Source organism: Chelmon rostratus, chromosome 8 (genome assembly GCF_017976325.1).
Source record: "Chelmon rostratus isolate fCheRos1 chromosome 8, fCheRos1.pri, whole genome shotgun sequence".
Classification (NCBI taxonomy): Eukaryota; Metazoa; Chordata; class Actinopteri; order Chaetodontiformes; family Chaetodontidae; genus Chelmon; species Chelmon rostratus.
The window spans coordinates 17,780,236-17,804,036 of record NC_055665.1 but is presented as its reverse complement, the minus strand read 5'-3'; the positions used below and the strand labels follow the sequence as shown (position 1 = coordinate 17,804,036).

Below are 23,801 nucleotides of genomic sequence, written 5' to 3'. Positions count from 1 at the left end.
GTTCATAGAGCCATGTTCAGTCGCTTATGTCTACGGCTTCTCTTAATTGATTTCGTGAAGACACACTGAAGACTCTGTGCATTCTGCGTCTGTGTGTTTGTGTGCCATGTTGTAAGACATTGTGCTTCAGTGTTGCCATGAGTTCAGGAGACCACGTCATCCGGCCTCGACCATCTGGCAGGACAATCAATGAGTGTGTATGTGTGTTAGCAGCTGGGTCTGTGGCTACAAGAGTCCGAGGGGAGGGGATGATGGGTAACCGAGAGAGTATAAAAGTACCACCCTAGCTACTGCATCCCATATGTCAGACAAGATGAACTGGAGTTCTTTCCTCTCGGAAGAAAACAACAAACTCAACTTAAAGTGGAAGCGCAGCTGCAGTTTAGTGACAAGTATCTGGAACTGTGTTCAGACACCATATGTTTTGTCCAGTAACATCCAGATTGTGTCTAGATCCATCTGAGATGGTTTCTAGTTCACACCTTGCAATAGATTGTACCTCAAGTGTGTGTCTCAATTGGCTGCTTGTTTCACATTTGGCATCTGTCAGAGCATTCCCACAGATGAAATCAAGCAGAGAACGATCCACATTCATGTTCACCTATTACAGCTGCGCCGCTTTGGTACCTCGCCTTGGGTCCAAATTAAAAAACCTTGTATGAGGTGTTTGGCATTGGAAATCCAACAGTGCTTTCATCTGTGTTGCAAAGATTGACCAAGTGGTTTGCAGTGCAATTTGGGATGCATTTTCATCCATACTTCACTACGTACACACATGTAGTCACAGGCAGCTTTGACCACAACCAAATGTTGCCTGGTGCACCTGTTATAAAGCTGTGTGCTTGTGATCAGATTCCCTGTAGTGTTCCATTCTCCACCTGTGAATGAAGCTGTCCCATATCAGTGCTTTATTGACACGCTCTGGTGCAATATTTAACCTTTTGTGCCTCCTAGCGTGTGAAAACGCTGCTCACAGCAATGCAGGCTTAATACCATCCCGCTAGTACACATACAGTGTTTGACATCCTGTTTTTTTCTGTATTATTTGGGAGATTTTGAGGTTTGAGGTGCTTGGCAGAGCAAAGTGTTTTTGACTGTGTTGGGACCTAAAGCTCTCAGGGTGATAACCTTCTTGTGCCACTGGTCACGCAGAAGAAATCAAAGTGTAATGTCTCAGTTGAAGCCTTTGACACAAGCACCCAGCTGGCTTACGACTTCAGGACATTAGTCATGTCCACTGCCCTGCTGAAGTGTGTGTATGTGTAAATGTGTTTTGGCCTCTCACGTCTCCATGGGTGAGGAAACGTCCCCGAGCACTACGCTGATGGCATCAACCCATATCGAGTTCTATTCTTCTTCTGTGCTGTCCCACTGTCATACACCCGACACCCATTCATACCGGCTGCCAGTGAAAACCTCATCCTCCACAAACACGTCTGTGATGACAGAGATATAGTGCTGTATTAATACACCAGGCTGAACTGAGCAGATTCAAAATGAAGATTCATGAGTGAGCTTGAAAAAAAAAAAACAAAATTAAGCTCAAATCACAGTACAGTATATTACTGTGCTTAGTCCAGAAGTCACAGTGAAGTCCCAGCAAGTTATGCGAATATCTGCGTTATGTGTTGAAGACCATGTCGTGCTGAAATCCTGCTGATTTATTGATTAAACAGGCAAAGACAATTAATTTTGTGAATCAGTTAGTTGTTTCAGTCATTTTTAGAGCAGAAGAGACAAATATTTAATGGTTCCAAGCTCTCAAATGTGAGATTCTCTGTCTCATGTCTTTGGAAATGAGATATCTTTGGATTTCAGACCGTTTATCAGACATAGCAAGCCATTTGAAGACGTCAGCTTGTGCCCTGGGTGTATAAGAGACATTTTTCACTATTGTCTGAAAGATTAAAAATGATATTAATAGTCAGGACATTTTCTTAATATTGTAGAGAACCAACCAACATGGCACATCAAATGGCTTTGTTGATCCACTCCTTTCAAGAAAACAAATGGTATAGAAAGGGGTGGACAGAGATAGAGGAAGAGAGAAAATAGCTGATGTTTGTCAGTAAACAAATTGATATGAGGAGCTGTTGGTGATCACAAGCCAGGGCTTCCATTATATCTGGAAGCCCTGCAAGGTTTGCCTCACAGCTGTTTGGATAAACACAGTAGCTCTGACACTGCTGTGTATTTAATGGAGTTTGCAGCACTCGTAGCAGGCGAGCCAAGCCAAATGTGGCCAGTGCCTCATTCCATGCAATTTGGGGAAAGTATTTTTTTGGCTTTGACATTTGACATTCCAAAAACACATGTTAAGCTATCTTTTGTCTTGTGGCACAGTAGCGTGCATTCTTTCCTTTGAATCACATCATTACATTAAACATTAAAGTCATTGCTCAAAGTAGAAGTTCAAAGGTCACGAGCATGACTGGGGTTATAAGAAGGGAGTGGTTCTGCGGTAGCTCTTATCTGGTCCAGAAAAATCTCTGGAGGACTAACGTCCTGAATGCCAATGTCAAGAGACACAGAAGGGCTTTTTTTTCTCGATGCTTGTGGGTGCTTTAAATCCACCATGAATGCAGCGACAGAGGGATTTTCGCCCCTGGGTAGGAGGTTTGGTCCGGGTCCACATAGCGATGGGTGTTTTTTCAGAGGAATGCTTCCCGTGCCTCAGTCCCACCACAGTCCTTGTTGTTGTCCCAGAAGCTAGGCTACACATCCTCTTCACACTGTGGAAGAGGAGGAAAAATGAGGAGATTGAGGCCCACTCCCTGCATACCTTTTCCCTTCTAGATGCTAATCTTTCCCCTCTTGCAGGGGGCTGAATTTCAACACTAAAGAGATCAGACAAAACGTTTTTGATGGCTTCAACTAACTATTTAACCTAGGTGGTGCAGGAGACAGAGGTGGTGATGGTAATTGTTCGGAGCACAATAATCTGAGACTCCTAGGCGGCAGATCACATCAATTGTTCCCTATAATTTCACCAGTTTTGTTGTCATAGGGACATTGTGGAGTTGTCATGGTAAATTAATCAAGATGATAAGAGCCTTTTATCTGGTCACCCTCAGACTGTGGTAATGTCTTGGCAAATTATGAGAAGCTCAAAACGTATTTTGAAAGAGGCCAGTTTCTCGTGGTGCTAATAAAGGCAGGCGTACAGAGCGATGTATTGACAGCAGATTCTGACCTTACTGTCTTTTCCTCTGTAAGCTAAGGACCCATCTGCTGATCGGCAGCCCTAAGAAACTGTCATTATCTTGGGAGTTCAACGCATGAATAAATCCAATATTTATGAGGCCAACAAAGTGAGGGCAATGTGCTATCAGCAGACCCCTGCTTCTCTCTGCAGTGTTATGTGTCAGACTGCTGGATAATTGGCCCTTAGTGTTGTTTACAAGTTGTGCTTCTTTTGCATAACCTAATGTAGTGAAGGACTATACAGGAGAAAAACAAACTGTCATATTTGGCCTTGTATCCCCCTGTCCCCTTCACTTCTGTTTAGCAGCATCTTAGAAAGCAGTGAAAAACATCAAAGTGTGACCCTATCTTAAATAATACCTGTGTGCATGTGGACTAGACATTCGTCTTGAGTTGTCAGGCTAAGCAACACAGACAATTGCAGTTAATGAAAAATTGGTTAGGTGTGCTGAGGGCATTATTAATCTCCGCTAGATGCTGAATGATCGCCTGACTCACGGCAGTTGTTATTAAACTAAAGGGAAGATTGAGTCATGAAGGAAACAAATCAGTGTGTGATTGACTAATTTCGACGTTGAGCCTTGGCCCTAATTAAGCCATCAACACACTGATGAATGCAGGCTGTCACAGAGCTGTCAGTGACACAGCCACTGAAACTAGCTAGCTTCAAAGGTTCTACCTGAGTCTCTGTTTCATCAGGGTTATCTTACAGTTAGTACTGTAAAAGTGCATGCTGTGCAGTAGAAATGCTTATACCAGGAGTAGGGATTTTCAGTCACTGTATCATGGACAACTAGTACAGGTACAAGCTTTCTGAGGGCATGTGGATCTCCATAAAGAGCTCCAACAAACAACCCAACAAGAACATCTTGTCCTCCCAGCTTCATTATCCAGCTTGCTGTAAAATGAAGCTTTCTCATATTGCATTAATTAATTAATCAAAGACATGTTTGCCTCTGGACGTATGCTTTTCTTGCAGACATCATGCTATTTCATTCAGTTTAATATCAGCATATTTTCAGAATGAAGGTTTGGTTTGCAGATGCTAAAATCAGATGATGACAATGACAAGCAGCAATTAAAGCATCATTACATAGTCTTATTGTTTATTGGACCTCTGTTGTCAGCCAGGGAATATCAACATCACTGATCACTATCTGAACAGTCTTATCATCACTATACAGACGAGTATTTAATCTAATCTAGGCAGCGGTCCAATAAAATCGCTGAAACGTAAATAACAATGATAATGCTGCTCTGTCATTTGTGTTTGGGGCATGAAAACATTTTGGTTCGAGTCACTTGATCATCCACCAGACTTCCTCATTAGGCCGTTAAAAATGTGTGGGGGAGGATTTTTGTTTTTCTGCAAAAGAGCACGGGCTGCAGAGTGAGGTCTGATTAGGAAGAAATGTCAGCACCTGACTCAGTAATCACTGAGTCAGTCAGGTCATCTGCACTGATCAACAATCCCATCAATCCCCCACATGTGCATTAAGGTCAGTTTGTGCACTGGGATGATGAAGCCCTGACTTAATGCACCTTTAATAACAGCGCACAGGGAGTCAGCTGATCAAGAAGTCACTCATCAGCACATAACCTTTTTTATGGTGACATGCAGCCAGTGTTATGCTGCAGTATTATGGACTGTGGAGGACTGTTAAAGTTCAGCCTTGTCAGGATGTTTTTCTCTCTGTAATTTGTATTTTATTGGTATTCTAGTGGCGGATGGTAGCCCCGCTGGGCTTGGGAAAGGGATCAACAGATGATGGAAATTATTTAAGAGGACTCATGGGCAGGCCAATGAAGAACAGAAAAACAGCAGCTCTCATATCTATTCTACACTCTGTGTCGGAAAGAGCCATAGAGGCTCTCCTTAGAGGGAACCACATTGTTATATAACATGTTTACTGTTGGTAACAGGGACTAATGAGTTATAGTTCAGATTTCTACTGCAAGCAGGTTCTAAATTAGTTAGAACGCATTTAAAGTTGTATGAGGCTGTGCTGCGGTGGCTGAGGATACAGCCTAATATACACATTCACAATTTAACCAACTGAGTTGAATTGATTTGCCTATTCTGCGACAATCAGTCCCAGACTGAGGAAAGGATGATCAAAGTCCTTTTTTTCAGACTCTTTAATGGCACAGGAGAATAGTTCAACAGTTTATATTTTTAAAAAACGACCATGAAATGATGCTTTTTCACTGTTTATTTTAATGAGGACTCTGTTCAGTCGATACACAGCCTATTATTTATCAGAATGGCAAAGTATACTGAAGTCATGTCTCACCCCACTATTAAATCTCGCAATTTGTACACAAATAGTCTAAGGCCTAAAAACAAAGTCACTAGAATCATGAGAGTTGAATCAGCACCATGGACATTACACAGTGTGCAGTTAAGGGAGCATTTTATATTACATCTGATACTGGACACTGGCAAACATACGCTGAACAATGCCCAATATTTTCAGCCACCTAAAACCTGGAAGACAATTCAGCAAATCAACTTCCACAAAAATGATACCATTAATATGACTGTGGTACCATGCACTGGTAAAAGCATGTCTCTTCCCTGGGATGAGCCAAACTGGAAAACTCTTCGGGAGTACCTGTTTGAGTTTATCCACCCCGAAGTCCTCTGGAAGATGGTGATCCAGGGACAGAACTAATTCTGTTAGACAGTCATCCAGCAACAAAACGGGATATTCCATACGCTAATGTTGCAAGATAGTTAAATACAAAAAGAAAACAACTGGATAAAGCACATATATATCCAGTAACAACAATAATAATGAATCACAACCAAAATTGGCTGCAATCAGAAACATTACATATCCATAAAACACACTGAACATGCAGAGTGACTCTCTAACGAGCCTCGCTGTTGGCTGCCAAGACACAAGGCATTTTTCTTCCAGTGAGCAACCTGCTGACAGTCCGCACAAACTCTGCAAAAGAGGAAGCGATATGGAGAAATCACAGCATGCTGTTAATGCATCTCAGCTTTAAGAGTTTCCAGAGCTCAGGGGAGAGCAGGCAGACCTTCCACTGCAGGAGTGAATACATGGATCATGATCTTAGGTTGCACAGATGACTAAGGCAGAGCTAAACAGCTCGTGGGTCTGACTAAAGGGCATGGAGACAGATAGGCTGAAAGCAGCTTATTGATTGCACCAACCTTCATTTTGGCCATCAGACTATCATCATATTTAATTTTACACACAGTGCCTTCAATCTCAGCTTCCTTCTCTTTGATGAAGACCCGACGGCATCTTATTTTTCCTTATTTTATTCTTTCATTTTATATTTTGGTTATGCGTTTCGGAAACCTTTACACAAAGTATTTGAAATTGGAAGTGTCACCTGCTTTAAAGCAGGAGTTAACCCTGTCTGAATTTATTAGTTTACAGTGAGGATTATCGTGTCTCAGAGTGGCCTCTAAAACGGCTCATTCACCTTGACGAGAATGAAATCATGAGGAAATGAGACACACTTAGGGAGACAACTCCCACTAAGTACTTCTCACAGCAGTGCGATGTGTGCGGCTCGGCTGCCGCAGTCATCTCGGGAGTGGGATTAAGGACGTTCTAAAGAAATCACATTAGTAGCAGAAGAATGGTATTATTAGATCATTTTTATTAAAGCAGTTTCACAGCCGTGTCTTATTTCAGAGGGTGTTTAAAAAAAAGACTGGTGTCAAGTCCTTTTTAAGGATGACTTGTGGCGTCCTGACCCATTAGACCTTTGTTAGAGAGCTGCACCAAGAGAACGAAAGAGCTGTCATTTTATAGTGAAGCAACTGGTGAGGATTGGGTCAGAAAATTACATTAAAATAACACGTATTCTAAATCTGAGTCCATGTGCTGTCATTCCTCAAAAGAACAGTTTTGAATGCTGGCAGTGAAAACACATTTAAACCTTCTCTGGTGGGCGACAGGTACATCTCATCATCTCATCGCTTCTGGATAAACGCCTACAATGATAAACAGGCGCAGTGACGTTATATTTAAAGCGGTGGGGTGTGGATGACAAATAGTGACTTCCCAAGTGACAAAAGTTGGTTTCTTTGTCCACGCACTGAGTCATGTATGCATTTACTCGTCATCTACTTACATTTGATACGTGGAAAATCAGCCAGAAGGAAATCAAGCTGAAGAACTCGTTGGACCAAGTAATGAGAGATTATTATGCTGCTACAGTTGCACTGTTTTAGGAGTAATCAGCATCTAAAATTGTAGCAAATAGAAGTAGAAATGTCTACGTAGCAAACAACATGGAACTAGCATTTGCTCTGCACCCAGAGACAGCGGCCTCACAGCTCTCGGGCCCCAAATCAGATAAGTGTCACCGTGCATTGGGTTGAAAATCCATACTTATAGGAGTTATTTTAGTGACACTGGGCCCTTTGTTTCTCTGTAATAACTATGCAGCTCTGACAACAGGCCACTGTTTCAGCCATTATTAGCATGCAGATTCTCTGGTGTAGTGCTACACCATTTCTGCCAGTACAGTGTGTATATTGTTTTAGAGGCAGGAATGCACTGGATGTCCTCTGCTGTGGGAGCTGCTGGCTAACTGAACGGATAGCTGTCAAAGTGGACGTTCGAGACGCAGCTGTAATGTCATCCCAGTGGAACCAGAACATGCTGAAACGTGCATTGCTTTTACACGGCTGCACAGGTGGCGCAGCAATAAAATGTTCGGCACATTTCTGTTTATTTCTGTGACATTTTAAAGACGCTTCTCCTGCGCGAGCCCACTGTTAGTTGTGTTACTGTAATAATCAAGAAACATTTTGCAAGCACTCCAGTGCACTGTCCTCCAGGTGGATTAAGATGGGAGTTGTGAGAACACACTGCTGCCAGATTACAGTCTGCAGCTAAAAAAAATGATGGTGGTCACGCTGACCTCAGAGAGCAAACAGTGCTTATGAATTCAGCTAACACATTTCTATCTTTTCCTGTTCAGCAGGTAAGGTTCATTCAAGTTCAGCTGTGAAGTGTTAGCTCTGCTGGTCTGTGCTGCAGCAGGAAGGGCACGGTCCCGTCAAAAGGGTCCATTGTTGCTTCCGTGGCTTGTTGTGTGCCATGCAGGCCCGAGCCCATAGATGACCCTTGTTGTTTCTGCGCAGGCCTGGGTGAGGCAGATGCGAACCAGAACAATGGCTGCATCTCGGAGAAGCCGGCGGTGACTGACTCCACGGGCGCTGAGGGCCCCCGCCAGCCCTGGCTCCCCGCCAGCACAGCTGACCCTGACGCCGCCACGCCACGCCCCCACCTGGTCCGCCTCTTCTCCCGAGATGCCCCGGGCCGAGAGGACAACACCTTCAAAGACCGACCCTCCGAATCGGACGAGCTGCAGACCATCCAGGAGCACAGCGGAGCGGCTTCAGAGTGCGGGTCGGAGAGCCCCGAACAGGACCTAGAATAGGCTAGCTTTTTTTTTCCCCTCCCTCCCTCTCTTTTCTCTTTTCCCTCCTCTGTCTTTCGGTCTCTCACTTAAGAGAGCGACAAGAACCCCACATTTGACAAACACAAACATACTACCAACCACTATTACAACCATGGCATCTGCAAGCAGCTCTGCACAGGCCGCCTTCGGGCTGGGCCGCAGGAAGAAGAACCCCGGCCTCCTGGATCAGATTGGAAAGTTCTTTGGAGGTGACAAGAAGAGGAAGGGCAAGGTGAGGAAGCCGGGAGAGTCGAGGTGAAAACTCGACCCTTCTCATGTATCTCGGTTCATTCTGCTGATTCACTCCCAGAAGCTTCTGATTTAACTGATCTTGAGAGAATTTGTTGCTACATATTTGTCATATAGATTTGTGTTGGTTTTACTGTTGTTTTTATGGTGAACCAAAGTCTGACATTGTCCTATGATTCACATTAACTGGCAAATAGGTTATGGATCATCACCGGATAATGACTTTGGGTGGGGTTTGTTGTATTTTAATTTCATTATAAAGAGGCTGTGATTTTGATTCATTAATGGGAGCGTTTCTAGATTCTGTCTTTCTTTTTATTTCAATGCCATTTAGTAGCATTTCTCTCCTCAGTAAAATTTAATATATCTGTTGTAGATGTGATTTGCTGGAATTGTGCAGTTGTCGCTGCCGTTACGCAGTTTGATCGGAACATTTGTCAAACTGGAGTTCAGAGCAGCCGTGTTTCAGTTCAGGTACTTTCCTAAATGACGATGATAATGTGAGCGACGGGGAGATTCATGCCCATTATCATGTAGATGTAATACTGGTGCGTGATGTTGGATTTTGTAGAGGCATTAGGTATTCTGCAGAGAGTTCATGCGGCTTCTTTGTGGAGAGTTAAGCCTCTTTGATTTCTCTGTCTCTGGGGTCATTTTGAAACATCTGTGAGAAGTCAGCCACAGGGAGGTACTTCACTACTGTTTGCACGGTACAGCAGTCTGCTAAGTCACTTTCAAACTTAATGATCACGTTATGCTATAGATGATCAAAGAGATATAAGTAATAATGTATGTTAACATATAAATACATATTTTAGAGTAAGGGCATATTATCACTCCTTGTTTGGGAACATATAGTCTGCATTCTATAAAGTAGAGCCCGCATTGCTTTTAATGACTTTGTACTCTCGTGTTGTCAAGATAGCATCATTTTGACTATTGCATAAGTATAAAAACTGAGCAGGCCTGCTCACAAAGAAAGAAAACATTATTGTGCTCGGCACTGCTGCCTCGGCCGTCTGAACCAGACTGCAGCACTGTTGGTTCCAGCCCTTCCTGTGGGCCACACACTCAGCGATGCCCTCTGGAGGTGGTGATGGAGGGGAAGTCACAGCAGCGCTGAGCATGCATTGAAATCGTGCTCATCCTGACAGCACTACTGCAACATGCTGCAGCTAAATCCCAAAGCCTCTTGTAAGCGCTTTCAGAGCGAGGAAACGGAACTGTTGCTCTGTGTGTTCCACCATGAGTCACGCCGCCTCATTTTGACAGCTCTTTAAAAAAGTGGACATTACTGACGTTGGTTTGAAAGGAGAGCTGCGATTAAATCCTGTGGGCAAAAGAAAAAGAAACTCCTGTCTGACTATAAGCTTTTTTCCTGCCCAGCTACCCCTGCAGAGCCAGTCTATTTGGGGTAATTGCAAAGAAATCAGTCAGCAGCATGAAAATATGCATTCCCCCCACGCCTTATGTCAACTTTGAAAAGGTGTTCAGTGTAAGATTCAGGATAAAAGCGACTTTACATATACTGTGTGCTGCAAATCTTTGTTTTAGCCTGTCGTGCTGATCAGATATTGTTTTGCTTTTGTAAGATGTTGAAACGTTCAGGGAAAATTGTCAACAGAACAAATGGTGACGCTTTCATTCAACATTAGGCTAGCGACTAATATTCTGCAGTATTTGTTTGATTTATCCTTTATGTCATTAAAATTGTCCGTTGCTCTCCGTTTTGATGACAAGTTTACGAAAACAAAGCGATAAAAATATATATTTATGTATTCACCAAGGGTTTGCCTTCAAATGATGAGTGTTCACATCTCAAGTGAATGACGAACAGGTCGGCCCCACCTCCGTTGCCTCTTGCAAAAAAAAAAAAAAATCAATCTGCACTAATTTCCTGCTGCAAACACTTATTTTTCATCATGAAGACAGATATTTTTCAGCTTAATTTCTGATCTGCTCTGCCTGTCAATGTGCACAGATTCTCCACAGACGTTCTTAATGCAGACTTTGCTGCGTTGTTAGAGGGGAAACGTGTTTTCTGTTGGATCTTCATTATGCATGCTTATTCGTTGTTTAAGTCTAAGTTGTTTTAATATTCGGCAGGTATGGAGCCATTCACAACCTGATCCCTTGTGCTTTTTATGTACTTTGTCGGGTTTATTTGCATAATTGTCATTCCAAGCCTGAGCTCGGGCTTTTACAAAGTATTAAGGCAGTTCGCGAGAGATGTTTCATAAGTTGTGAGACGACGCCAAAAACGACAAACTCCAGTCTCAGCACATGAAACAACTGCAGGGAATCTGCATCTGAATGCTAACAGGTTTTTGATCATTTCAAATAACAGGGATAATGATGTGTTAATTGCAGGGAAAATTACGTTTGCATGAGCATTAGCTATTCACGCAGCAATGAAGAGAATATTTTGAAGTCTTAATTTGCATATTAATTTGCTGAACGGCCGATATAATCAGTCATTTAATGCAACAGTAGGAGTGATCACTGTACGAATCGGGCTTTTGCGGAACAGCTCACAGTCTAAACCAAAACTCTTGTGATACTGTACTCTAACCCCAGTGTCTTGGATGAAGAGGGGCTGTCGCCGGCCCCCCTCTCATCAGTACGCTCACCTCAGGTTCACGTGTCTTTGACCCGGTCGAGAGTTTGTCTGAACCAGCAGTGGATCGGGGCTGATCCCTGATTTGTAACGCCTTCAACTTTGCAGTGGATATCAAGCGTTTGTATCTGTTGTGAAGTGCTGTGACCGTTGACCTGTTCCTAACCTGTTCCTGTTCTCAGCTTTATGAATTATTGCTTGATTAAAACTCTTTAACAACACCCTCAGCACTCTCTTTGTTTTGTTTTAATTCATCTCTGGCTCATTGTCTCCCCTTTTTTGGTTCTTCTTGTGTTGTGAAAGTCAGATGAATGGTTTTAACTGCTCTGCTAACAACTGGTAACAGCCAGCCACTCTGATTCGTCTTTACTCCAATTTGAGGTGATATTTTTAGTTTGGCCCAAAGCGACGAAGCAAACCAACCCATTGTGGAAAAGTTCACTTTTGGCATTTATTCACTGAGCTCAGGTTTGTCTGCTTTGTCTCAGACTTTAAAATGAAAGACTTTCAGACAAATTTATGTATTCCGGAGTTGAGTCAATCAATCGCACAGAAACAAAAGGAGTTATCAGAGGAGTTTTAATGGAAAGCAGAGCTACTGTTTACCTCTGCTCTGATAGTAACGGGTGACTGGCTTGACTTGTTTATATGAGCCTAAAGAAAGAATAAAAGACCTCTCATTCCTTCACTCACAGTTTGTCTACTAAAAGAGCAGAGCTTTGTGATCGCCACAAGCTTCCTGGAATTGAAATTCATTCATTTAGATTCCGATCAGAGAGTTTTGAGTCATTTAAAGCCTGCTTAAAGACTTTCGCATGAGCAGCAGCGCGTTCACGAGGATTACGTCTCCGACAACAGGAATCAGCTCAGAAATCCAGTTTCTATTTAAAATGCAGAAATGTGTGTTTATATTCATCCTTTGGTTAGATGGACTGAGAAACAAGGACAGCCAGGCCCAGGAACACAATGAAAACAAACCCTGCTTAGCATTTTGGACAGGCTGCATTTTAATTGAGTTTTAAATACAAGCTGCAGATGATTGACCTGACCTGCTGTCACTCATGAAGAACGAAGTCTCTGAGTCACACATATTAGAAGCGCAAATATGACTGAGACACTGAGATTTTTAGGATTGGGTTATAAGCTACATTGCAAATGCGTTTAACCTAATGAAGTTTAAGGGACTGTATAAAAGCGGGAAAAAAAATTGTAAAGAGTGGCTGGGAAAAAAAAAGGGAAGGCCCTCTACAGCATTATTATATAAACATTTGGAGCCTTTCCTTGAATGTGAAGGTTAATGGACTGCATTTATATAGAGGGCTTCTAGTCTACCAACCACTCAAAGCACTTTACGACACATGGCAGCATTCACACACACACACACTAACACACTCAGGGCTCAGTATCTTGGCCAAGGACACTTGGACACGCAGACTGGAGGAGCCGGAGATCGAACCCCCGACTTTCTGATGAGTGGATCAGAGGCAGGAGGCAAATTAAGCGATTATCTGTGTTGCCTCATCTTCATCGTTTCTGTCTGACAGCACAGATCATTGCTTAATTTCCCTCCTTTGTCAGTATTTGATGTTGGAGGCACCTTGTCTTTGCTGCACAAACTGCTGCATGTCGCCCAGACTGATTGACCCCGCTCTCCCAGTCTTCATGAATCTCAAAGAGTGCAGCTCCAGGGTAATAAGAGTAATACTGCGCACAGTACTGCACTTGGGGGGTGTGTGGGGGGGTGTCTGCTGGTCTCACTCAGCACTGCAGGGTAGGTGCAGAAAATGAGCTGCAGATATCTCAGCGCAGTTCTTGATGAATGTTAAATGCAAGTCTCAGAGATGTTCAGTGTGACGTGTGTGAGTCCACAAGGATAACGATGAATCTCCCAAGCCTGCTCCTCTGCATGATGAATTATTAAGCATCATCAATAATGATGCAGGTCCCTGGCCAGGCTGTGACCTCTCACATCATTAACCTGCACTTTGTGATAAACTACATGCTGTGAATACTTTGTACCTCAGTCTGGGTCTGAATCCGGACTCTTTGCTAGCCGCGGTCAGTCAGCGACGGGCTGACCTGCATCGCCATCCACCACTTTGCTCCAGGCTGGTGTAGCTCAACAGCTTTGGCATGAAATTTTGTTGCATTTTGAATATGTAGTCACCGTATGATCACGGTCGTGATGATGCTAACCTGCTAGCGTTAGCATCATCATTGTAAGCCTGGCTTTAGCATGTAGCTCAAAGCACCACTGTGCACATGTAGGCCACCTCCTAACAGAGATGCTAGCATGGCCGTAGACCCCTAGCCTTGTTTTACCTTTGCACAGATCCAGGCTGGCGGTTCCCCCCTGTTTCCAGTCTTTGTATTGTCTATTTGAAATGCATACAAATTGTGTGTGTGTGTCTGTGTGCATGTGTGTGTGTGTTTCCACTTCCTTTCGCTCTCTCACGCACGCACACACATGATCCCCTTTCTCTTCAGACATCAAACAGGGATCGATGATGGCGACCTCCCGCTCATCAGAGACACTGCTGGAGTGAGAGTTTGAGAAGAAGTGAGAAAAGCTGAGCAGCGGGGGCGAAGCATCGTCATTAACCCCCCAAAAACAGCTTTTAATTCAGGAAGAGAAACTAACAGCTCAGACTTGGCAGAACGCCTCAGTGTCATTGCTGAAGGTTTGAACATTTCCATCATCATAACAGCGTGCAAGCAGCTAATGCAAACCTCATATTAAACACCTGCAACGTTTACTTGACATTTGGATGCGGTTGAAGTTATTTAATGTCATGTTGCACTTCTTAGCTTTAAAATGGAAGAATGGAGGCAGAAAAAGTGTTTTCGAGGGAGAGAGGAGCTGAGAACGAACACAAAGGAGACTCACATCAAAGGGACAACTGGCTGAAATTGAGACTGCACCAGCAGAATCCATACAGCATCATTTGATCTCCTGTGTCCTCTCTCATCTCTTCCTTCTCGCCTCTCCTTTCGGCCGGACAAAGGCTCGGCGGCGGCCGCCCAGGCTGCTCCATTCTCTCCCCTCCCTGTTTCGTTTCTGCCTCCATTTCCCGTCATTTACATCATGACAGACGCAGACGTGCAAACAGACGCGCAGAGGCACACTCTTGCACAAGAGGACATCATTAAGGGGTCAGTGCTGAGGCGCTGGGCCAGCGACAGGGATGGAGCACACATACTGACATCAGCAACAGAGAGGCTAGATTTACTCATATTCAAATAGCTGAAGTAGTCATTTTTAAAGAGGATCCAAATGGAAACAAAGTTCCCTTTATGTGCGCCATAATTGCCCGTCTACATATCCATTTGGGTGGATTGTGCTCTTGGTGGGAACCTTTTTTTCTTTTTCTTTTATGTTTTGGGTGGTCCATTTTCACAAAACCCATGAAAGAAAGCAAAGGTGACGTATAATTCCTCACCGCCTGTCTATGATATTGCGTAAATGGTGGCGGCAGTGAAAGTTTTACCCCCCTTTTGTTGGCTTGAAGGCCCTCTGATGAGATGAGATGAGATAATGGACGTGGATCATCAACCGCACGCCCTCCCCTTCCATCCAACACGCCTATAAACACGCATGCATCTCCCTCTTCCGTGAGTGGGGTCAGGGGAAGGGACGAACGAGATGACATTAACCGAAAAAGGCTGAGCATACTGAGCGGGCGGAGGCGAGCTCGTTCTCCCGCAGGCTGCAGGTTGTTGGTGGCGTTCGATGTTAGAAGAACGATGCTTTTCACCTTTGATGTGCCTGTGTTGCTTGCGTGAGTCAACACAGGCCTTTGTTTTTAATGCAGCAGCGTTTCACGCAGGCCTTTGTGAAGTCTGACGTTGAGGAACGTGGCTGCATTGATTTGTGCTTTCAGTTGATAATTAATCTTCTTGCTCTTCTTGTTAAGATCGAGCCACTGACAAGAGAACGCCGACATCTTCCACCCCTCGTTTGTTCCATTTTTAATCCGTTCTTAACGACTCAGTTTGGGATAAGGGCTCACGAGGTGGGAGCTGATTGAATGAATATCTGCAAGTCGATGGAGGGTAACAGAAGCACTTTCACTGAGAGGAGCCCGAAACGATCATACCTGCATCCTTACATATGCTTTGGTCCTTATCATTTAATTGATATGTTCATATGGATTCAATGTAAAAGATTTGCATAATGCAGCACTGTGTGATTAAGGTATTAAATCAGAGTCTGTGCCAACGCTAGCATCCACAGTCCTGAGAGCACAGTCGGCCACATGCATTACTTGTAATGTTATTCTAGAACCTACAGATTCATTCAAAACTCAGATTGAGCTATTATTCATATTTCAGGCAAGTAAGTCTGTTTATGCAGCGATTTTGAGCTGCCGCTGTCTGACAAATTGTCAATAATTCCACTGACAGTTGAATTGTTTTGTAATTTTGGTTGTTGTTCCCATCGTTCAGAAGGTAAGTGGGACCCAGAGGAGTGTTTTAACCACTGCTGAACAGTGTTATCTTCCTGGCTGCTTTACTTCAACAGATGAACTGTTAATCTAACAAGATTTTTCAGAAAGTTCCTGTAAAAACTGTAATTCAACATAGAAGGTCAAGTCATCTTTGCATGCATTCATTTAACATGCAGGTCTATTGTACCTTCCTTTCCTCTACTCTCCTCTCATTTCCTTTCCTTTCCTTTCCTTTCCTCTCTTTTCCTTTCCATTCCTCTCCTTCCCTTTTCTTTCCTCTCCTTCCCTTTCCTCTCCTCTCCTCTCCTCTCCTCTCCTCTCATTACCTATCCTTTCCTCTTCTTTCCTCTCCTTTCCTTTCCTCTCCTCTCCTCTCCTCTCCTCTCCTCTCCTCTCCTCTCCTCTCCTCTCCTCTCCTCTCCTCTTCTTTCCTTTCCTTTCCTTTCCTTTCCTCTCCTCTCCTCTCCTCTCCTCTCTCCCAGGGATCTTTCCGAGGTGCTCTGTCTCCAGGCCCTCAGAAAGCCTCTGCCACTTCCCCACGTAAGCGTGGAGCAGAAAACGCTGTGGTCCACTTCTTCCGCACGATTGTGAGTAACAGAAATAACACACTGCGCTGAAGGCCTCACAGTACCCGGGGATGGGAGTGTGTGTCAGCAGTGTTCCCAGCATCCCTGTTTCCTCCACTGTTCGTCTCTTTGCTCGACTGTTTACTTGTTTCTTGTCTCTGTCAAACCTCTCTGCTTTCTCTCTAATTAACCCCTCTCTAGGTGTCCCCCGCCCCTCCCAAGTCTAGGGTGAGTCTGCTTTATATTGATACGGTGGATTTCATTATCTTCTACATGCTGTGTGTCTTTGGCTCTTTGCTGCTGAATGTCACTAAATCTCTGCTCTCTCCGATGTGAGCGTCGGCCTCGCTCCTCTCTTATCTCCCCCACATTTCTGCTCCCCTTCCCTCTGCTCCTCATCTGCTCCTGCCCTCCCGTGACCCCGTGCCTCTCCCCACCCCGGACGGACCCTCCTCTCCTTCCCGTCCCGCCTTTGTGCTGAGTAAGACACACATTTCTGTTTGTCCCCACTCTCTTTTACCTCTTGTCCTTGTCTCTTTGTGTTTCTCTGCACGTCCAGTGGAGAGGACTAGCAGCCAAGATAGGCCTGGTAGGTGGTTTAAAAAAGACCGCATCACAGGTATCATGCCTAATTAAACCGAGGGGGGCTGGTGAGGTCATCGTCTAAAACGGCCTTCCAGAGTGAGGCGTGTGGCTGTATTTCCATTAAGTCTCCATCAACCACTTTAGCCGCTGTAATCTGTCCACGCATCAGTGATAACGCCCTCATTTCCTCTCCGACTTAAGTCCATTTTCAGATGCATCATTCCCATTTTGTAGCCTTGCAGCCTCACTTATCCACATCATGTGCATGTGCTGTACATTCACGATAACACAGCCGTTAGCCTGCTCTTCATTAGCCTTGTTTCATTTCAAAAAGTCCTCTGTGGCCGGCTGCGGTGAGGCTGCCTTCTGCTTCATTTGGCGACGTTATCAGCACTTAATTTAAGGTCCTCACGCGTGTGCACGAGTGTGTGTGTGTGTGTGTGTGTGTGTGTGTGTGTGTGTGTGTGTGTGTGTGCTGATTCTGAATCATGAAGCAGCAGAGAGGTTGTTGGGGGTTAAAGGCAAAATGACTCAGACAAAGGAGACCTCTCCTCAGGGGCTGTATGAAAATGATTGGGGTGGGACAGGGGGTCAAAAAAGCCGACTGAAAGCACAAAACAGTCTGGCTTTTTTAAGGAGAGCAGAATCTTTAGTTGTTTTCTTGTCCTGAATCTACATCTTATTTGAGCCATCCTTTGAAATGTAGTTAATGGTTACAGTTACAACAAAGAGATAATTTTCACTTGGGTCATGGTTCATAGTCGGGTGCACAATTAAATATATACTCATTTATGGTAACATAGAATAACATATGCCTTCATTTATTTACTTATGTAAGACCAACATGTTTCATTTTGACAAGGTTCAGAGACACGAACATGAGTGATGCTGAGGAGCGTGTTGGTATTGGTGCTTTCAAATGTAAACAAAATATGCGAGCAGAAAACGTCTCGTCAAATCAAGCTTTGCTGATTTGAACACAATTATACCGTAAAAGTTTCATCTCCACCCACCCTGAAGAAGTGGGTCTCATGTCGGCTGTTATATTCTCTTCCCTCCTCACTCTCTGGGATTTTTTAATACTCTCCACTGAATTGAAAATGAATGTGAGGTTCTCTGTAGAAAGGTCAGCCAATCCCCTGGCAAATATCTCTAAGGCTCTTTTAACGCACCGCCTCCTCCTCTCCCCCCGCCAGGGCGACCAGAAGTCACAGTCCGCCAAAGCCAAGAAGGCCAGTGCAGGGGACGGCAAAGGCACCCTGACTAGGATCTTCAAAATGGTAAGAAAGCTTCCTGTCAGGCAGTTATTTCCCACTGGCTTCACTGCTCTTCCTCTTTCCTGGAAGTGAAATTGCACAGAAAATGAAATATATCCCTGATTCATTTTTTTCCCCCTGCCTCAGTGATGATATCAGCAGCAGAGTGAGTAACCGATACGTGATGGAGGGATACTTGAGTTTAACTGACTCCACGTTTGTTTGATATGCTTAGAAGACATGCTAATCTCATTGCTACCGCAGCAGCAGAATACTAAGAGGCTTTTAAAGACAAGGTTGATCGCCGTGCGTGCTGCGTGCTTTGTGCCAGCGCTGAAGATGGTAGATCCAGCTCGACGGGGTCCAGCAGGGCTATAGCTAACACGCAGTAGCTGCTTTTCAAGATAGGAGTGGTTGCTTACGCTCAATAATGTTATCATTATGCAATATGATAAATCGCTTGCCAAGCACAACCAGCTCCATCGGGTCCTCCGGAGGACTCGATGCACAGACTGTAGCACTGATCATCCTGAAATAGCTTTTATTCACCAGCCAGCGATGTTGAAATGAACCTCTGAATGCTAACTGGATACAACAGAGATAGCAGAGATGCAAAGTTTAAGACAACTTCAACATTGTCCAAACATCACTGTGTCACCAGTGTATAACATTCGCATATAAAACTTTATCTGGATTTATTAAGCTAAAAAAAAGGGATTAAACAAGTGAAAATCACAAAGCCATCCAGGCTGACGTGTTTCACATGCTTCAATGCAGGTTATTTATAAATATGAATAATTCCTATCTAAATAAAAAAGTAGCGTTATTGTTGTCCTGTTATTGATTTATGAATAACCTTTATATGATATTTGAAGGTTTAATATAATCAGTTATGTTCTAACAATGTGTAATGTGAAGGGGTCGCTTGTAGGGACCAATGGACGGAGCGTTTTAGCATCTTTCAGCTCACTGTTTTGGTTTCATCGCGTCGGTTCAGTCACACTGATCAGATCAGCGTTGTTTGCAGCGGGCAGCTGTTCCTGAAAAAAAAAAAAAAGCTCTGATAAACCCCTTCGCTACCCGCCCAGCAGTGAAAAGCTAGTGCCAAACAAAATCGGTGGAGACCAAAACAGGCACTACTCATGCTGCCTTCTTCTACATCTGCCAGCCAGCTGTTAGCAGACCAGAGTGAAACGAGTCTTCAGTCCGACACAGCCTCCATCCAACTTTTCAGCTTCAGCCTTTTCATCGGCATTTCCAAACAGCTCCGCTCTCTAATATCACGGCGAGGCTTCCTGTTAGTTGATTTGTTTTGCCAGCCTTTCTCGCTTGACCTCAGAGTAGTTGGTGTAGCAATTACTGAGGGTGGAGAGAAAGCCAGATTTCCCCAGGGCTGCATCCTCATCTACGGAGGCTAAATTGCAGATGACAAACTTCTGCGATGCTCGTTTCACGTCTTCGCGATGCGGCTGATTAGCGTCGACTTGGTGCCATCACCCCATCCCAAACGGCAGAGAGAATAAAGCCACGTTAACTTTTAATTAACGTTTCACACTTTGTCGCCATTCTTCATCTGCTTTCTCTTTCAGATTCAGATTTCAGTGAATGAATATTGAGTTTTTCCGTCACCGAACAGACAATGAATTTCTTCTGAAGTGGTTATAAGAATAGACTAGAACAAAGCCTCAGCGTCCGGCCGCGGTTTCATGAGGAGTAAAAAGCTTCTCACAATGTGGATCATCTTCTTGAGCAATCCATAAAGATTTGTCTCATTTGTATAATCTTTGTGCCTTGTCAGAGTCCTCTGCTTTTCCCGCTTTTTGATATGAATGAGCGAGTGAGACGGAAAAGCATGCGATAGAGTCTCAAAGATGGCTTTGTGACAAACACAGGACGTCTAATCGCAAAAAAACACAAATGGAAAACTCCTGAAACACCTGAAAACCACAAAATAAACACATTTGCAGGATCTGTGAAGCAACATGTGGTTAAGATGCAGCTCATTTCCTGTCCAACTATTTTCTCTCTCTTGAAGAACAAATGCAGGAGGAACTTCTTTGACATAAACGTGCAAAACAACGACCTCCCGCGTGCAACGTCAGCGCGCCTGGACGCCCACCGCTGCCCCGCCAGAAAAGAACCAAAGCATGAGAACGGCAAAAAATAAAAATGCTCACGATGAGTCAAAATTATGACACAAAGTCAACATGACTTTTTAGATCATCATTAACTCGTCAAGCAAAAAGTGACTGTTTCAGTGAAAATGAAGAAATTTAAGTTTCACTTAACTCAGACTTCAGATACGCTGAGTTAGTATCATATGAGTTTCACTTAAATTGTCTTAATTTTATTCTGTATCTCATAATTTTTAATACTTTCTAAAAGTTTTGACTCAATGATTTTGCCTTTCTCATATTTATTACTTAGAAAGTCCAGGTTTTCACTCTTTGTCTTGTAGTCGCATTACTTTTTTTTGTCTTTCTTTCTCAAAAAGTTGACTTACTCTCAGTATATATATATTTTTTGAATCTTTATCGTTCCTGAGATTTCATTGATTTCTCTCTTTTTTTGTTTGCTCTCTTGGCTTCCATAACGATGCATCATTGCAGGCCTGAAAATTGCCCCCAAACATACTAACCTGCGTATTGCTCACATTGAAGGACTGCTCTGAGACCTGGTCTGGAACTTTCTGGAACCTCTTGTGTGAGGCTTGATGAAGTCATTTCTCTGCTCCTCACAAAAACCTTTAGGATTATTATTATTTTTAACACAGGACCAGTAAGCCAAGCGGCTAAAGCTTTTAAACTGTTGATGAGTCATCAACGGCGAGGACAAAAATTATCGCCTACAATCAACTATTACTTAACAGGCTTTTTGCTTGAGTGCCGGCGAGGCCGTCAGAGAGCGCCGTCCGCCGGGGCGAGTTCGAGCGCCGTGCCGGACTCCAGAACCGCCAGAGTCGTCCTTTAGTGCTGAGCCGGAGCTTGAGGCGCCGCCGCCCCCGTGCATTCACCAGGTGTGTCTTGTCTGTTTTGCAGGGAAGCAGGAGTGCTTCTCCAGCCAAACGTTGAGGTCTCTTTCTACACCCCCATCCAACAGGAGGGCAGATGTTCAAGAACACGGGGCTGAAGTGGGGAAAAAAGAGGAAGAAAATGAGGAAATCTCGTCGCCCCGTAAACTCCCCTCCCCCTCCCTCTCTGATAACACTCTAATGTACGCTAAATCCCTCATCTCCCTGGTTACCCTCCCCACCCCTTTGGCTGGTAGATAGCGACACAATCTGTTGCCCCCCCCCACCTTGTCCCTCCCCTGCATGCTTTGTGCTGAGTCTGTGCAGTCATCATCACTGGTGTGAACTGTTTGCTGAAATTGATCCTGAAGCCGCTCACGTGTGCAGCCTGAATGACCCCCTGACCCCCCCCTTCGCCATGGCTCTCTCCAACCCCACCCCGCCTGAGTTTCTCTGGACGTCTTCGACAGTTTCTCTAACAAACAGGGCGCCCAAACCGGAGCGTACCCGGAGCAGCTGAAGGTTGCGGCCGGTGCAAGTCCGACTGACTTGACCGTCACTGCCGCTCGCCGCCTGGTGGAACGGACCGGGTCGTCCCCGCTTTGGGAAAGAGCGGTTTTCTGTCTCGTCACACTGTCTTCGTCAGCCCCCTCCGACCTCTTCCGCGAGTTGTCTGTTTGTGGTGGATTTAACAGACCTGACATGATTGTGAGAGCCATGTGGTCGCCGCGTGTTTTCAGTCAACCCTTGTGTCTCAGCTGTGGTTAAGTGTCCTGTCCTGAATGTGGTGTTGATCTATGTTTGTCGTTCGGGCCTAAGGCCTAAGGCTGATTTTGTGGTAAAAAGTTAATTTCTAAACCTTCTAAATCAATTTCATGCAACAGCCATTGAAAAATAAAATTTTATAAATCAGCCATTTCTAATGTATCATCCCTTTTTCAGTCTATGGCATGCACTAATTTTCTAAATGATTTGGTCTGTTTTCCACCTTTAAAAACTGCCAGACTCTGGATATGAAGTGTGGCTCCAGGTTCAGACCTCTCCTCTTTGCTTCAGTGTAGTCCAGGCCCCCTCTTTCTTTGTCTTCACCGTCTCTCAAGCACAGCACTCATACTGTAGAGTCAAGAAAACCCCTCGCTCAACAACAACAGGCGCCTTCCCTCCTGGCTACCACACCGACGTGCTGCCTTTCCTCCTTGTGGACGACTCAAAAACACAAACACAGTTTCAAAAAGGTGCTCCGTAACTAACCCTGTGCAGGTTTTCTGGGGGGAAAAATGTTGAGGAAAAGCTCAGCACCACCACTTGTGCTGTTCGAAACGGCCATCTTCCAAACGCGTAAAAAAAAACAACAAAAAAAACAAAAAAAAGCAGGTGTGTGTGATCATAGTGTAGCGTCCATCTCTCCCACTGTCTGTGCGTGCTCGAGCCTCGTGAGTGCCGTGTGGTGTTTTTCTGAATGGATCCTGTGGATGAATGTAAAGATCCTCTCCATTATTGTATGTGTAATAAAACATGACCTGCCCCTTAACTGAGAATAAAAAATAAAAATGACAAAACCACCTCTACCCCCTGCCTCCTGTGCATTTTTGTCGGGCGTGGACCAACTGTGTTGAGTTCTACTTGGAACCTGGCTGAAAGTACACCAACATGTCTTCACTACATCAGCGCAGGGAGGCAAATTTAAAGAATGATTGGATAGATGTCTTTGGATTAGGTTTGGCTTTACATGTGTAGCTGAATGTGTTTCAGACTGCAGACAGACGAGGAAACGTATGGTGAGAAAATGGAATTTCACGGTATCTCAACGTGGACTAGAGATAGCATGACATTTTAGGAAATATGCTTATTCGACCCTCCTGCCAAGAGTGAGAGTCATCAGCCACCAGCACCACCAGTGTTTGGACTCCATGGGGGGTGGGGTTATCTTGCTGCTGCTGAGGGTGATACTCCTCGGTTACAGAATCTCCCTGTAGAGTCCAAGCGCCAAAGACTTTCTGATTCACTTGACTCTGATTGGCACACAATGTGAGCTCTCAGTATCTGATTGGCCGCCACCTTTCAAAGTCAAACCAGTGCAATTCCATTCAAACTGAAGGAAAGGCTGTGCTGTTGTCAGAGGGCTGAAGTCAGTCTGAACAAAACCTGAAAATGACAAACTGGTTCTATGGGGAGCGATGCACAGCCAGGCTAGCTGGTTCCCCTTACTTCCAGTCTTTATGCTAAGCTAAGCTAATCACCTTCTGACTGGTCTCTATTTACTCACCGTGCATATTGTAAAGGTCTTACAAACTTTTTGAATGCATTTCTTTCCTCATATTTTAAATTGTACATTGTTTATATGCACGCTTGCTGCAGCTTGCAGCCATCTTTCCTCTGTCAGCACATTGTCCTGCTTCTTTGTGAGAA

General features: G+C 44.3%; 2 protein-coding genes across 4 annotated transcripts in view; both read left to right on the top strand.

The window, feature by feature from the left end:
* The window catches only part of mbpb (myelin basic protein b), a 46,966-nt gene extending 35,218 nt beyond the window's left edge, over window positions 1–11,748 (top strand). Inside the window, exon 4 of the mRNA XM_041942705.1 lies at window positions 8,342–11,748. Coding sequence (XP_041798639.1) covers window positions 8,342–8,640 — 299 coding nt within the window. The 3' untranslated portion in view covers window positions 8,641–11,748. The remainder of the gene's footprint in view (window positions 1–8,341) is intronic.
* Window positions 8,628–22,948, top strand: LOC121610539 (myelin basic protein-like). Of its 3 annotated transcripts, XM_041942706.1 has the most exons (6): window positions 8,762–8,893; window positions 16,458–16,562; window positions 16,743–16,769; window positions 17,101–17,130; window positions 18,323–18,406; window positions 21,421–22,948. In XM_041942706.1, exons 1-6 carry the CDS (start codon window positions 8,774–8,776, stop codon window positions 21,451–21,453), a joined length of 399 nt encoding a protein of 132 aa, XP_041798640.1. In that variant the 5' UTR covers window positions 8,762–8,773; the 3' UTR covers window positions 21,454–22,948. The 3 variants fall into 3 exon arrangements, with proteins under 3 accessions (XP_041798642.1, XP_041798640.1, XP_041798641.1); XM_041942707.1 differs by lacking the exon at window positions 17,101–17,130; XM_041942708.1 differs by lacking the exons at window positions 16,743–16,769; window positions 17,101–17,130 and having other exon boundaries at window positions 8,628–8,893.
* Window positions 22,949–23,801: the final 853 nt, after the last annotated feature.